The sequence below is a fragment of the Lampetra fluviatilis genome, chromosome 9 (genome assembly GCF_964198595.1).
Source record: "Lampetra fluviatilis chromosome 9, kcLamFluv1.1, whole genome shotgun sequence".
Taxonomy (NCBI): domain Eukaryota; kingdom Metazoa; phylum Chordata; class Hyperoartia; order Petromyzontiformes; family Petromyzontidae; genus Lampetra; species Lampetra fluviatilis.
In genome coordinates, this window is record NC_136283.1 from 5016372 (window position 1) to 5029827 (window position 13456).

The 13456-nt window shown below is 52.7% G+C and overlaps 1 protein-coding gene across 2 annotated transcripts in view; it reads left to right on the plus strand.

The window, feature by feature from the left end:
* The window catches only part of LOC144934054 (pituitary homeobox 2-like), a 49253-nt gene that overhangs the window by 6662 nt on the left and 29135 nt on the right, over positions 1-13456 (plus strand). Inside the window, exon 1 of one of the 2 annotated variants that reach the window (XM_078859421.1) lies at positions 12451-12998. The exons of the other annotated variant lie outside the window; for it this stretch is intronic. Coding sequence (XP_078715547.1) covers positions 12920-12998 — 79 coding nt within the window. The 5' untranslated portion in view covers positions 12451-12919. Of the gene's footprint in view, positions 1-12450; positions 12999-13456 lie in introns of those variants that run through there. 2 annotated transcript variants of the gene reach the window in all.

Genomic DNA, 13456 nt, shown 5'->3' on the forward strand with positions numbered 1-13456 from the left:
GGAATTGAACTGAGGTTTCAGAGGTTCACAAGGCTAGTGCGCGAACCGCTGTGCCGCGATTATATCCTCCAACATCATCATCATCACCACCACCATTCAGTGGTGGCTCTCGCCTAAACGACATCGTACGAGTGATCGCAGTTCAAGAACCCCCAAATATTTCACAAGCGAATGCCACGCGCGGGCCCACCGCCCACGGTTTATGGAGGCGTAATAACAGATAAATTATGAAATGCTATCCTGTGTGGTTCCTGTGTAAGATTATATACATATCGTGTTTACCTCGTAAACAAGGCATGCAGTCCACCAACGGCAATCGGCTACTTGAATGAGACGTTATTTTTATGATCTGAAGAGAGAGGGATGTAAGAGCGCGGCGACTTGCACGCTCATGCAGCCACGCCAAGCGAACCCTGACTCCAACCTTAAGCCACGTGGACGAAGAGGGCGCACTGCACCACGTGACGGGACACGGCGCTGCGGGTGACGATAGTCTCGCCAGGTGGAATCAAATATAATTGTCGGTTGGCGAGGTACCTTGGTTGATGAGCACGGTTGGATACGTACGGTGCGAAAGAAGTTCAACATACGTACACACAAGCTCCACGTACGCACATTGAGTTTGTGTCGCCAGGTGGTGAGAACCCGACAGACGAGGATGGAGTCTCACTTGCAACAGGGACATTGGGCCATCGCCTGACAGTTTACTGCTGCTGCTGCTGCCGCTGCTGATGATGATGATGCGTATAATCCAAATTGAGTAACGTGCGGTTTTAACTTTGTAATTTTCCAATTTTCCAAATGGAGACCCTGACGCCATTCACACAGTAGCAGACTCTTTGCCACTGTGAGGCATACGGACGGGTACTTCTACGATTATTATTGTTGTTGTAATAACCAGGGCGGCCGTTGCTTTCTAACCGTGAAAACTTAACCAAACCTATTTTTATTTTACCGGGTAGGGCCTATTCAGGGAAATAGCTCTTTTTTTCAGAAGCGACCTGGCCACAAGTGATAGGTCAACACCGTGGCTTATCACGTGGGCATTTATATCGGCCAAATACTTTGATCGCATTTTGATTCTAAACGTGGAGGATAAAAAAACCGGAGGGCCTGGAAAAAATGCACGGAGAAAGAGAGAACACGCAAACTCCAAATATACAGCAGGCGTCAGGGTCAGGATCGAACCCAAGACCTCATGCGTACCAGGCGAGGTTGGTAACATCGCCTAGCCACCGTGATGATGATGAGAGAGAAGAAAACCCCAAATATACGTCAGGCGTCAGGGTCGGGATCGAACCCACGACCTCCTGCGTACAAGGCGAGGTAGTTAACATCTCCTAAACCTGAACAAAGCGGCCGACGGGCTACGAATGGGTCGGGCGACTGCCCAAGAGTGCACGGGAACATCACGGCAGAGAGAAACGCGCGTTTCTTTTAGCGCCATTCGAACACCAATGGCAGCTCACCCACCAAGCTCACAGTGCGCCGTGCAGACCAACGAACTCCACGAGGAAGGCGAATCACTCGGTTTACCGATAATGGAGAGTGTCTGTTTGTTAGAGTTCATCACGATCCGTGAATGTACTCCCCATTTCAAATACAAATCAACTCGTTACACGCTGCACGTACCCGATGATTGTTGAACACGTTCGCACGTGGCGCGCTAAGCAATCGACGCTGTCTGCGTTAATAGAGAGGCGATTTTTGTTTAAATGTTCGTCAAACCGAACAATCTCTAAAACGTAGCGTTTTGGGAGATCCGAATTCGGAAATTCTATAATTGTGATGTCACTATAATTATAGCATAGACTCAAGTATCTGGCAAATCCTACTTTTCAGTCCGTTTAGAGCGCGATTATTATCGACATCACTCACTCACTAAATTTTCAACTATACGTGTAAAATATATATAATGTTAATACTACGTGTGAACGTGTACATATATGTTTCAGAAAATAAATAACAAGCGTACATTGAAATTAATCCACGATAGTAAAGCGAGTGGTTTGAACGGTGGCGCAATGGTTAGCGCACTTTGCTCTGACGTGGGTGAAAGAAAAAAAACCTCAGTTCGATTCCCGGCCAACGGTTAACATCAGTGGCGAGCGATATCTGAATTAGTGCCGGGAAACCTTCCCCTGACTTCACAACACCCCAAGGGCTATAGAGTACCATTTATTGTAAGAAATCTAACATTGCGTTGGTTACACGTTTTATGTTATATTAATTTAAGGCGTAGCTATGCCTATCGATAATCTATAGACAGTTATATGCGATCCTTGTTAATATTCAACACCACACCAGCCACTGTAAGCGCATGTTTACACTTAATAAAATAAACCTATATAGTGTAAGATCAAGTTGATGTGGATTTATAGGACATTAACTTGCAAATTAAAGTACAGTACCTCAGCTTAAATTGTATGTACATTGTAAATATGAACGATATTGATTCAAAGTGCGATGTGTATGTATATATATTCATAGATGTTACAAGTGAGCTGTGTATATGGGCTGTATATATATCCTGTATGGAGCTAGGGGGGAGCGGTGGTGCAGTGGTTACCGCACATTTCACATCGGTGGCGAGTGATATCCGAACGGGGTCCTGGGCATCCCGATCATACTTCACCACGCTAACCAGCGTGGTGAAGTATGGTCAAACAAAGCCCCCCACACACGGCCCCACAGCATCCAGTGGGCCGATACGGCGTGTCGAGAAGTCCTTAATCCAGCAGTGCATTAACAAAGGGCTGCAACTTAACATTATTACAATGCACGCGTTAAGGGTCTTGAGCTGAGCAAATAATTGGCGGCGAGTGCGGATAATTGGTGAGCATTTTTGGTGCCGCGATCATTCCACGCGCATCTCGCATCTCTCGCTTTCTTATTGGCGGCGTCAAATCGAACATTGCTGTTGTATACGAACCCTTCCTGCCCTACGCCCGCACCTCCGCTTAGCACCGTCGGCTACGTGCGGTGTGCAAGAAGTTTAACATGCACACGTGCGTGCAAGCCAGCAAGGCGCTCATCCAGCAGCCGATAGGTTTATTGTTGCCGTTGTTGTTGTTAAACGGGCATTTATATGTCCACGCTAACGAAACCGATGCTTTACAAATGAAAGACGATAATGCGTGCGAACCGTCACTATCGCAATCACAAGCTGTACGGAGAGTGCCTTTGTTTGCCGTGTGTTCCGAGCTGTTAATATTTTTTAGAGATTCGTAACGTTGAATAATTACAGCTTTAGCGGGGCATAATTTTACTCAAGACGAATAGGAAGACATTAACGGGCGCTCGCAATTCAATGCACACATACGCTGTGTATAAAATAACTCGTACGCATCTAGGAATGAGCCTTATATTACCCGCCGCCTTTTACGCATTTGTATGGAGTGCGCCGTATCATCTCCACCACCATCACCAGCCATGGTCAGTCCACTGCTGGATGAAGGCCTGACGAAGCCCCCGTCATCTCTCACGATCCGTTGCGCGAATTACTGAACACTCTATATCCACCACGTGCAGCAGCGCGTCTCGCTGCGACTGACACCGTTGTAGAGCAAACGATACTTTAGATCTGGTGACATTAAAATGGGAGAATGAAATAAAAATTGATGAAAAAAACCAATAAAATCACGACGTTTCGGAGGCAACACAAGCTTCCGTCTTCAGGTGAAACTGTCACAGCAAAATATCTGTATCACAGCAAAATATCTGTATCAAGTGATACAGATATTTGTATCAAGTGATACAGATATTTTGCTGTGACAGTTTCACCTGAAGACGGAAGCTTGTGTTGCCTCCGAAACGTTGTGATTTTTTTTTTTATTAATTTTGATTTCATTTTTTACCTACGTGACTTTACCGAAAGAACTAAGAGTATGAATCCTTGCAGTCACGAAAGCTTCAAATCTAGAATTCAAATCGGAGTGGATGCTGTTGGCATCCACCAATTAACCAGAGCGCGTTCACAGGAGCAGGTAGGAGTTGTGATCATCATCAGCATCACGCTATTATTATTTATTACAGTCGGTGCTCGATTATCCTAGTAGCAAAAGTAGCTGCTACATATGGTGCTACGGGCCCCGCACATTCAAGGGCCCGCGCTAAATGCGTTCAAGCTATCAATTCCGGTTCAGTGATTCTGCACTTGCTCTATTACTATAGTACGATACTGCCTTCAACTTTTATGAACGACTGGGTGTTTACGGTTAGCGATTTGTCGTAGTATCTGGCTGTATAGCAAATGAAAAATGCAATTACTTTACTATGCAAGTAAAAACAACTTATTTTAAGATTTGTGTTTTTTTTATTTATTTAGGGCCCTTTATAACTTATGCTGCAGCTTAATCCGGCACTGATTACAGCATATTGGTTTTATAAAGTTTTGCTGGCTGGATGGCGCGCGGGCAAAGAGCGTGGTGTGGTGACGTCACCGCGCACACCTGCGTAACGACGTCAACCCGCATTCCCGCAGCGTTGAGCCGGGTTCGTGCGTGCTGACGTCATCACGCCTCTCTCCCCCACCCCTCCCCCGCTCACTATCCACCCTCCACCCGGGCCGTGTATCCCACGCAAAGGCGCGTCGGGCCTCTTCGAGTAGAACTGAAAGGAAGAAAATCCACCAATCCCATTGTAAAATCCTGCAGCAGCAACAACAACAACAAAAATGAAGATAACAATCTTGAGAAACAAGTTTGATGGTTTCCTGTTGAAATTAATGGGCATTCCTGGGTAAGTAGAGAGGGCATAAATGCGTGTTATTAACACGCGGTGGGCGCTGTATGATGCAAGTCACTTGTGACAGCAGCGAATTGGGTTACCCCGGTCACGGTCCATTATGCATGGATGTTGAATTTATTTCGCACCGTACGTAGCCAACCGCGCGAACAAACTAAACGCAGAGAAAGCAGTTCCAAAGAAACGAGTCTGTCAATCGAGACGACGATTTAAACAGCGCCGCAGCTCACAGCGTGCTTCCGAAATACCGGAAGGAAGAGCGTTCCAGACGGCCGCAGAAGCGCATCCGAATGCGCCGCGCGATGTCACGTGACCGCCTTTGCCCAGAAGCCTCCGCTCGCTGCAAGGATGATCGCAGTTCGCGTGAACTCAGAACCCCAACTCGCCCTTCTCGCAAAGCCGCTAGCTCGGCCGAGAGACGGGGGGGGGTAAAGCAGAGGTCGCAAACGGGATTTGATTCCTTACCCGTACCCGTACCCGGTCGCACCAGGGTCGCAAATGGGTACCCGTTCCCTACCCGTACCCGTACCCTACCCGAAATGAGTGACAAACGGCTACTCACCAGTGACTCACGGCCTACCCGTACCCGGCCGCACCAGGGTCGCAAACGGCTCCGGGTACGGGTAGCCGGGTATCGGGTAGGGTACGGGTATCGGGTACCCGGTTGCGACCTCTGGGGTATAGTTCAGGCCGACGCTGACGGCGCATCCGCCTTGCTGCTGCTGCAGTCGAAACGTTAAAACGCGCCGCGAGTGGCGGCTCTCGAAGCTTGCAGTCGTGAGCATTCGCGTTCCCAGCGTCTCTCTCTCTGTACGTGTGTTCAGTGTGTTCTAGTTGTTGTTGTTGTAGGTGCGTGCGACGCGCGTGCGATATGAGAAGCGCACGCGTCTGGTACCGCCGACTTCATCGACCGCTCCTCATTTCAAACGCAGTCGCCCTTAATTGCCAATTAATGAGCAATTTCCGTTGGTAAATTTACTCCCGGGGGCGGTGGAGCGGTGGCGCGGGAGAGGTTAGCGCGTCGCCACTGCGCTACGAGCCAGAGCTCGATTTCCTGGCTACGATTGACATCGATGACGAGCGATGTCCGAACCGGTCCTGACTCGCTCCCCCCCCCCCACAATCGCAGCTGGGTGGCCTTGGGGGGGGGGGGGACGAACAATGAGCCCGCGTCCTCCTCGCGTTCCCACCACAAATTCGAAGAGCAACAAGAATATCTCCTTCGTTTGTCGGTCTTTCCGCAATCGAGCACGGGAACGTTGAGTTTACACGAACCGGCAGGCCCCGACCGTCTCCTGCGGAGGGCACATTTACAGCAGCAGTTGATTCGGATTGAACAAAACAAATATATAAACTAACGCAGCGTCGCTTTCGACAAACGGGTGTCTCATCAGTGAAGTCAAAATTGGTCGTTACCAAGCTGCTCAACGTGATGATTTGTAATCCACGCAGCTGTCCACCCGGTCACGATGAGATGTGCTCAACAACTATCGGGCGCGTGCAGCGTGTAACGGACTAAAATTGTATTTTACAAACGAGGTTTGGTTAATTGGCCAATTCGGAGAGATGCGTCGCGGCGGATCGCGATGGATTGAGTCTGGAACCCCTCGAGTTATGGTTCCATCTCACGGTGGCGAGATGTGAACTCCCTCGCCCCGTATACAGGAGGACGTGGGTTCAATCCTAACCCTGACGCCTGCTGTATATTTGGAGTTTGGATGTTCTCCCCGTGGTCGCGTGGATTTTTCTCCGGTTTTCTTCTCCACATTTAGAAACACTGCGTTTCGAGTATTTGGCTGCTATACATTTCTACGCGATAAGCCACTACGTTGAGCTATCATTTGTGGCCAGGTCACTTCTGAAAATTAGCTACATAGCTCAGTGGGCTTTACCTGGAAAAATAAAAAAAATAGTTAGTGCGTTAAGAGTTAAGTTGAGAGCGACAGTGATTCATACAGCCACCGCGCTATCTTCACGAACCATTCCGTTTAAGCCACTGGCGTTTTTATTGAACCAGACGCCGTTATAACTGCTGTTCGTTTTGATCTCTTTTTGGCAGCCCAGTGAAGAAACTTGGGCTAATTGGAAAATGGTATCGTCGGTTGGCTAATGGTATAGTCGATTAGCTTATGGTATAGTCGATTGGCTAATGGTATACAGTTCGTAAGCAACATTGCGACGATGAATTTTCCGTGTAGTTTATGACACCTGGAAATATATATACAATATGGGCCTCACTCCAGACTAATATATGTATGTTGAACTTATTTCGCACCGTACGTAATAACAACACGGGGACCTCACCGTCTGTGTTATTACCGACTCTGGTAAATTCCCCGAATTAACTTAATAACGACCTGTGGCTGGAATTGAACGCCCCCGCTCCTCAACTTTTGCTCTGCTTTGGTCGCCCAGTCAATCGGGGGCATGCTTTGCGCAATTACTCTGAAGGCTTTTTTGAGTGCGTAAGACATCGTGGGTACCCGTGGACATGCAAGACACCAGGGATGCCACATAGACAATGGTTTTGATGCTGCTGATGATGATGCTGATGAGAGCGGCTTACATTGTGTAATGTCCTTTATCTTAGCAGATACAGATAAGCGTGCCTTTTTAATACGTTACTCATGCACGATCTTGCGCTGTGGTCTGTGGCTTGCTTATGTCCTGTAACACAAATACAGGTACGCAGACAAACATCCCCCGTACAGCCTTGGCAGACTGTTGGGGCAAGTGCTGTTAGCGAGCACCTACGAAGGCCGGCACGGCACACGACGGGGTGGGTGGCCAGCACACCGCCCGTCCGGCCGCCTTTGTCTCCCCAGTGGCGATGTTTACACCCCGCCACCGGGTACTCATTTGAGGCTGAGCCGACCTAGCAGAGGCCCAGCACGGGTTCAGACAACCGTCGCTGTTCATTGCGTAGCGCGTCACGTGGGACGCGTTTATACAATCATCAGGCGCGTGCGACGTGCAAGGACTTAATGAGTGTGTGAATAGTGGAGATTGGGGGAGGAGGGTCGCGAGACGTGGAGTTTGGGGACTGTAGTCAACGTAGAGGGGGTGGGGGGGAGGTGACGGGTCTGTCGGTCTACTGCCCGACGTTTGTGCGGCCCCCGTGGTTACCGCTGCGGTGGCCGCAGCGAATTGACCCTGGGCAGGGGTGGAGGTGGTGGTGGTCTCAGGGTCCCTCTGGCAGGAGGAGAGGGAAGCGCGCAGCGGTGACCCCACGGGCACCCCCACGGCGCGACACGGCTCCGCTGAGCGACGTTCATGGCTTACTCGCTCGTGCGCTCTTGTCGTCAACGCAGAGGACGAGGAGGAGAAGCAGCAGAAGAGGGCAGCGGAAGACGGAGCAAACAAAAAATGCACAAAGACAAAGATCGAGCCGTGGATAGAGTCACGCGCGCGTTTGTGGGCAAGCGCTGGGGGGTTGCAATGCGCCGCGCGCGTGCGCGTTGAACTTATTTCGGAACGCAATGAGCAAATCCTCACGAAATGAACATCAACACGACGCCCGGCCGTCTCTGTCTCCACGTTGCCATTGTTTATAGAACCGCACCAGGGTGCCCGTCTTTAGGCTGAGTCGACCTAGCGGAGGCCCCAGGACCGGTTCAAATATCCGCGTATGATATTGGCCGTGAGTGGGAATCGAAACGCGCGTAGTCGGGATCGTTGCGCGTCGCGCGAACCACTGACGCCACACACACACAAAGGCAAAGGATCCCTCCGTATAGCCTTTAACAGACTGTTGGGGCAAGTGCTGTTAGCGAGCACATATATGAATGACAGCACGGCGCACGAGGGGGTGGGTGGCCAACACCACGTCCAGCCGCCTTTGTCTCCCCAGTGGCGATGTTCACACACCGCACCGGGTACTCATTTGCGGCCGAGTCGACCTAGGGGAGGCCCAGCACCGGTTCAGATAATCGCCAACGGTGTTGGCCGTGAGCGGGAATCGAACTGGGTGTGTGTGTGTGGAGGGGGCTAACCGCTACCCTACGGACGCACACGCATAGAGACAGACAGACACACACTCAGACACCAATCGAACCAGCGACGGCAGTGGATTTATTTACGAAGCAATTCTCGGTAGCGTTCACATATCGCCCGACATTCTACAATCCCCCCTTTCCTCGATCACAATGCAACGTACACGTGAGTCGCGTGTCCGTGTGTTTGAATCGGTACTTGCCGATGTTGCCCATGCCCCAGAACGTAATCCAAGGTTGCAAGGTGCACACAAAAGATCCCCCGTGTAGCCTTGACAGACTGTCGGGGCAAGTGCTGTTAGCGAGCACCTATGAAGGCCGGCACGGCACACGAGGGGGTGGGTGGCCAGCACCACGCCCGGCCGCATTTGTCCCACAGCACAACACCACCATCACCACCACCACCACCACCGCCGCTAACCACGTTTGAGACAACGCGACACGAGCAGCTTCTACCGAGTCGGACCGTTCGGGGTGACTTGAAGTGACCCTCGGCAAGAATCATTCGAGTGGACGCGCGTCTCTCGCCGACGATGTCTCTTCCTCGCTGCGTCGCGTGCGCTCGGACGCACGCGATCATCTCGCGTGCTGCCTCTCTGCCTGCCTGTTGTGTACGTCGGATTTCTTTCGCACCGTACGTAGCCAACCGGACCTGCAGCTGTTGTTGCGATACAGCAGTGGTGGTGGCGTGCGAGCACAAACCCCGACAAACAAATAACTCCGCGGCTTTAAAGAGGGAACACCGACCGTGACGTGTAAACAACAGGCGACGTTTCGGCAAATGGACCTTCTAGATTTATGACCGGCGTGGCTCCATTACCGGGGAGAGATCGCGTCCGGATGGATGCGCGTTCCACCGCCTCTCGCGGTGCCGATGCGAATGTTGCGTTGTGTCAATGTCGTTCTCGTTACGGCACGGGGAACACATTCTCATTCTGACTGCATGTTAACCTTCGCCAGGTGTCCCTGTTGATGTTGTTGCTACTCCTGTTGTTGTTGTAGTTGTTGCTGCTGTTGTCGTTGTTGCAAACACCGTAAGGCCGACGTCTCTCTCTCTCTCTCTGTCCATCACCAGTAACGCGACAAATCGCCAACGCCAATGTACCTGTTGGCGATCGTTCGCCGAAGTCGGACGGATCTGTCTCTGCGCGCCGTGCGAACGCGGCGCACGCAACGACTGTCGACCGACGCGGTGAAGTATGGCGGTCAAATAGCTCGCTACGCCTCCCGCACGACGTTGAGGGTCGGGGGGGGGTAGCGGAGGAGGAGGAGGAGGCCCGTCATCCAGCAGTGGGTCATCCCCACGCGCGTGCACAAACGCCGCGTTTGCTGAGCGTCGCACGGCGCGTGAGAAGAGCGCACTGCGTAAAGAGCTCCTGTCATGCGCTCCAACGCCGCACGCGTACCCAGGGTTCCACGGCGTCAGTGATGACAGAAAGACGCCCGGCCGCCTTTGTCTCCCCGGAACGGTGGTGGCGTGGCGGTTAGCGCGCTGCGCTGTGCTACGAAATCCGGCGACTCGAGTTCGATTCCCGCTCGCGGCCAACACCGGTGGCGATTGTCTTAACCGGTCCCGGGCATCCCCTAGGTCGACTCGGCATCAAATGAGTACCTGGTGTGCGGTGTGTAAACATCGCCACTCGGGAGACAAAGGCGGTCGGGCTGGATGCTCGCCACCCACACCCCTCGTGTGCCGCGTTCACGCTCACGGCACTTGCCCCAACAGTCTGTTAAGGCTACACGGGGGGGATGTTTGTCTTCTTTTTTTTAACACACCGCAGCAGATAGATAATTGATTAACGGCTGAGACGATCTAGGGCATGCCGAGAATCCCTTCAGACATCACAACCCCTAGTGGGGTCGTTTGCGCGCGTGAAGCGTTAATGACAGAAATCAAATCGGCTCCGTTCCGGTGCGTCGCCCACTCCGAAGGCTGCGCCCTCTCACGCTGCACGCTGCCACGTGCAACGCGCACGCTGCCACGTGCAACGCGCACGCTGCCACGTGCAACGCGCACGCTGCCACGTGCAACGCGCACGCTGCCACGTGCAACGCGCACGCTGCCACGTGCAACGCGCACGCTGCCACGTGCAACGCGCACGCTGCCACGTGCAACGCGCACGCTGCCACGTGCAACGCGCACGCTGCACCGTCAATTCAGAACGACTTCATCTTCTTGGTTCTTTCGGTAAAGTCACGTAGAAGGGAAGTAATAAAATAATAAAAATAAAACATAATAAAATAATTCTCACGACGTTTCGGCCACAACGCAAGCAGCCGTCATCAGGTGAAGACCAGGTCTGTCGGGGAGACAGCGTCTGACAGACCCGGTCTTCACCCGAGGACGGCTGCTTGCGTTGTGGCCGGAACGTCGTGAGAATTGTATTTTATTATGTTTTATTTTTATTATGTTATTACTTCCTTTCCACGTGACTTTACCGAAAGAACCAAGAAGATGAATCCCTGCAGTCAACATCAGTGACGATTATCTAAACCGGTCCTGGGCATCCCCTAGGTCGACACGGCCTCAAATGAGTACCTGGTGCGATGTGTAAACATCGTCACTGGGGAGACAAATGCGGCCGGGCGTGGTTGCTGTCCACCCACTACCTCGTGTGCCGTGCCGACCTTCATAGGTGCTCGCTAACAGCACTTGCCCCGACAGTCTGTCAAGGCTACACGGGGGGTATTTTGTGTGCACCTTGCAACCTTGGATTACATTCTAGGGCATGGGCAGCATCGGCATCGAGTGGCGTCTGAGCTTGCCCTGGACCCCCCCCCCACCCCGAGCGAGTCAGCCGTGCACGAGTAGCCGGTGCCGGTGTATAAACATCGGCACCGGGGGGAGACTAAATAATGACGGGCGCGGTGCTGTGGCTAGGCGGGACACACTCCGAGCGTGCGCCCACCTTAATAGGCGCTCGCAAACAGCCTCAGTCGTCTATGGAGGCTGAGGATCCCTTTGAGCCTTCCGTCCCGCCCGTCCAATAGGATTCCCACAGATAATCGTTGCATTCATCCACCAACACCACCACCACCACCGTCCATTCACGTATCCACCACCACCACCACCTCCATCACCTCCGCCAGCTGTCAACCCAACGTGAAAGTTGTGGGGGGGGGGGTGCAGAGGCAGGAGTGGGGGGGGCGGGGCTTGTTCGAGTGGGCGGGGCTTCACCTCTAGGGAGGGAGGGGCTTGACGGAGTCGGGGCGTGGCTCGCTTCGAGGGTGTCCCTCGGCTGCGCGCGAGAAGATCTCATCACGGGAGGCTCTCCTCCTCCTCGAAGCGCCGCTCCTCTCCTCCCACGCTGTCCCCTTCGACGCTGGGACTCGCCGCGCGTTCCCACCCACCCACCCACGCCACCCACCCACCCCACCCACCAAATCCCCACCCACCCCACCCACCCCCACGTAGCAGCGTGCGTCTCTCGCCTCTCTCTCGCATCGCTCGCGCACACCGAGCTGTCGAGCATGGAGACGTCGCACTCCGCGCCTTCGCCTCGACTCCTCCACGCCTCGTCCGCGCTCTGACTCGAGACTCCACGACTCGACACCTTTAGCCGCCGACGGCTTTCGGGGGGGGGAGGAGGAGGAGGAGGGAGGAGAGGGGATAGCGGACTCCTCGAATAGCTCGACTCGATCCGTGACTTGCAGACTGCAGCCTGTAGACGGTGTTCGTTCGTTTCTCGCCGTCCGTCTCTCTCTGTCTCTCTGTCTCTGTCTCTTTCTGTCTTTCTTTCTCTGTCTCTCTCTCTCTGTCTCTCTCTCTCTCTGTCTTTCTTTCTCTGTATATCTGTCTCTCTCTCTCTCGCTGTCTTTCGTCATCCTCTCGCCGAGACGAACCCTGCCCCCGAGACGTCGTTAAGCCGGTCAAGAGCGGGCTAAAGTCGCGATTAATTGTCGGCTCAGGACAATCCCGGCATAATCTACGCACCTCGCGGCGCGTCTCCGCCGCACAATAGCGACATCATCAGCACCGCCGCCGCCGCAGCCGCCGCCTTTGCAATCGACACATTTCACCAAGCCATCATCATCATCAGCAGCATCGGCGTTGACTTCCTCACCTCGCCTTACATGGACGAACCGGCACTGCCGCGCATCCGCTGAAGTCCTCGAGTCCACTCTGCGTGTTGTTGTTTGTCGCTGCTGTCGCTGCTGCTGTTGACCGCCTGCAAGCGACGATGTCTCTAAATCTGCAAGCGCACCGAGCGGGCAACTCCGAGCTCACCCTGCCCGAAGCCCGCGCTCAGGACGCGAGAGGTAAGAGCAACGTCCCGTCCGCGCGCTCTCTCTCTCTGTGCATTCTCTTTTTTTTACGATCAGTGGAAACAAGAAGATGCTCGGTGTAGTCGGCACTTGGCTTCGTTTATCATTTCGTATTTTTTTTTACTTTGCTTTATGTAAACCCCCACCTCTCGCTCACTCTCTCGCTCACTCTCTCGCTTACTCTCTCTCTCTCTCTGGGCATTCTCTCTCTTTTTTTACGATCAGTGGAAACAAGAAGATGCTCGGTGTAGTCGGCACTTGGCTTCGTTTATCATTTCGTATTTTTTTTTACTTTGCTTTATGTAAACCCCCACCTCTCGCTCACTCTCTCGCTCACTCTCTCGCTTACTCTCTCTCTCTCTCTCTGGGCATTCTCTCTCTTTTTTTACGATCAGTGGAAACAAGAAGATGCTCGGTGTAGTCGGCACTTGGCTTCGTTCATCATTTCGTAA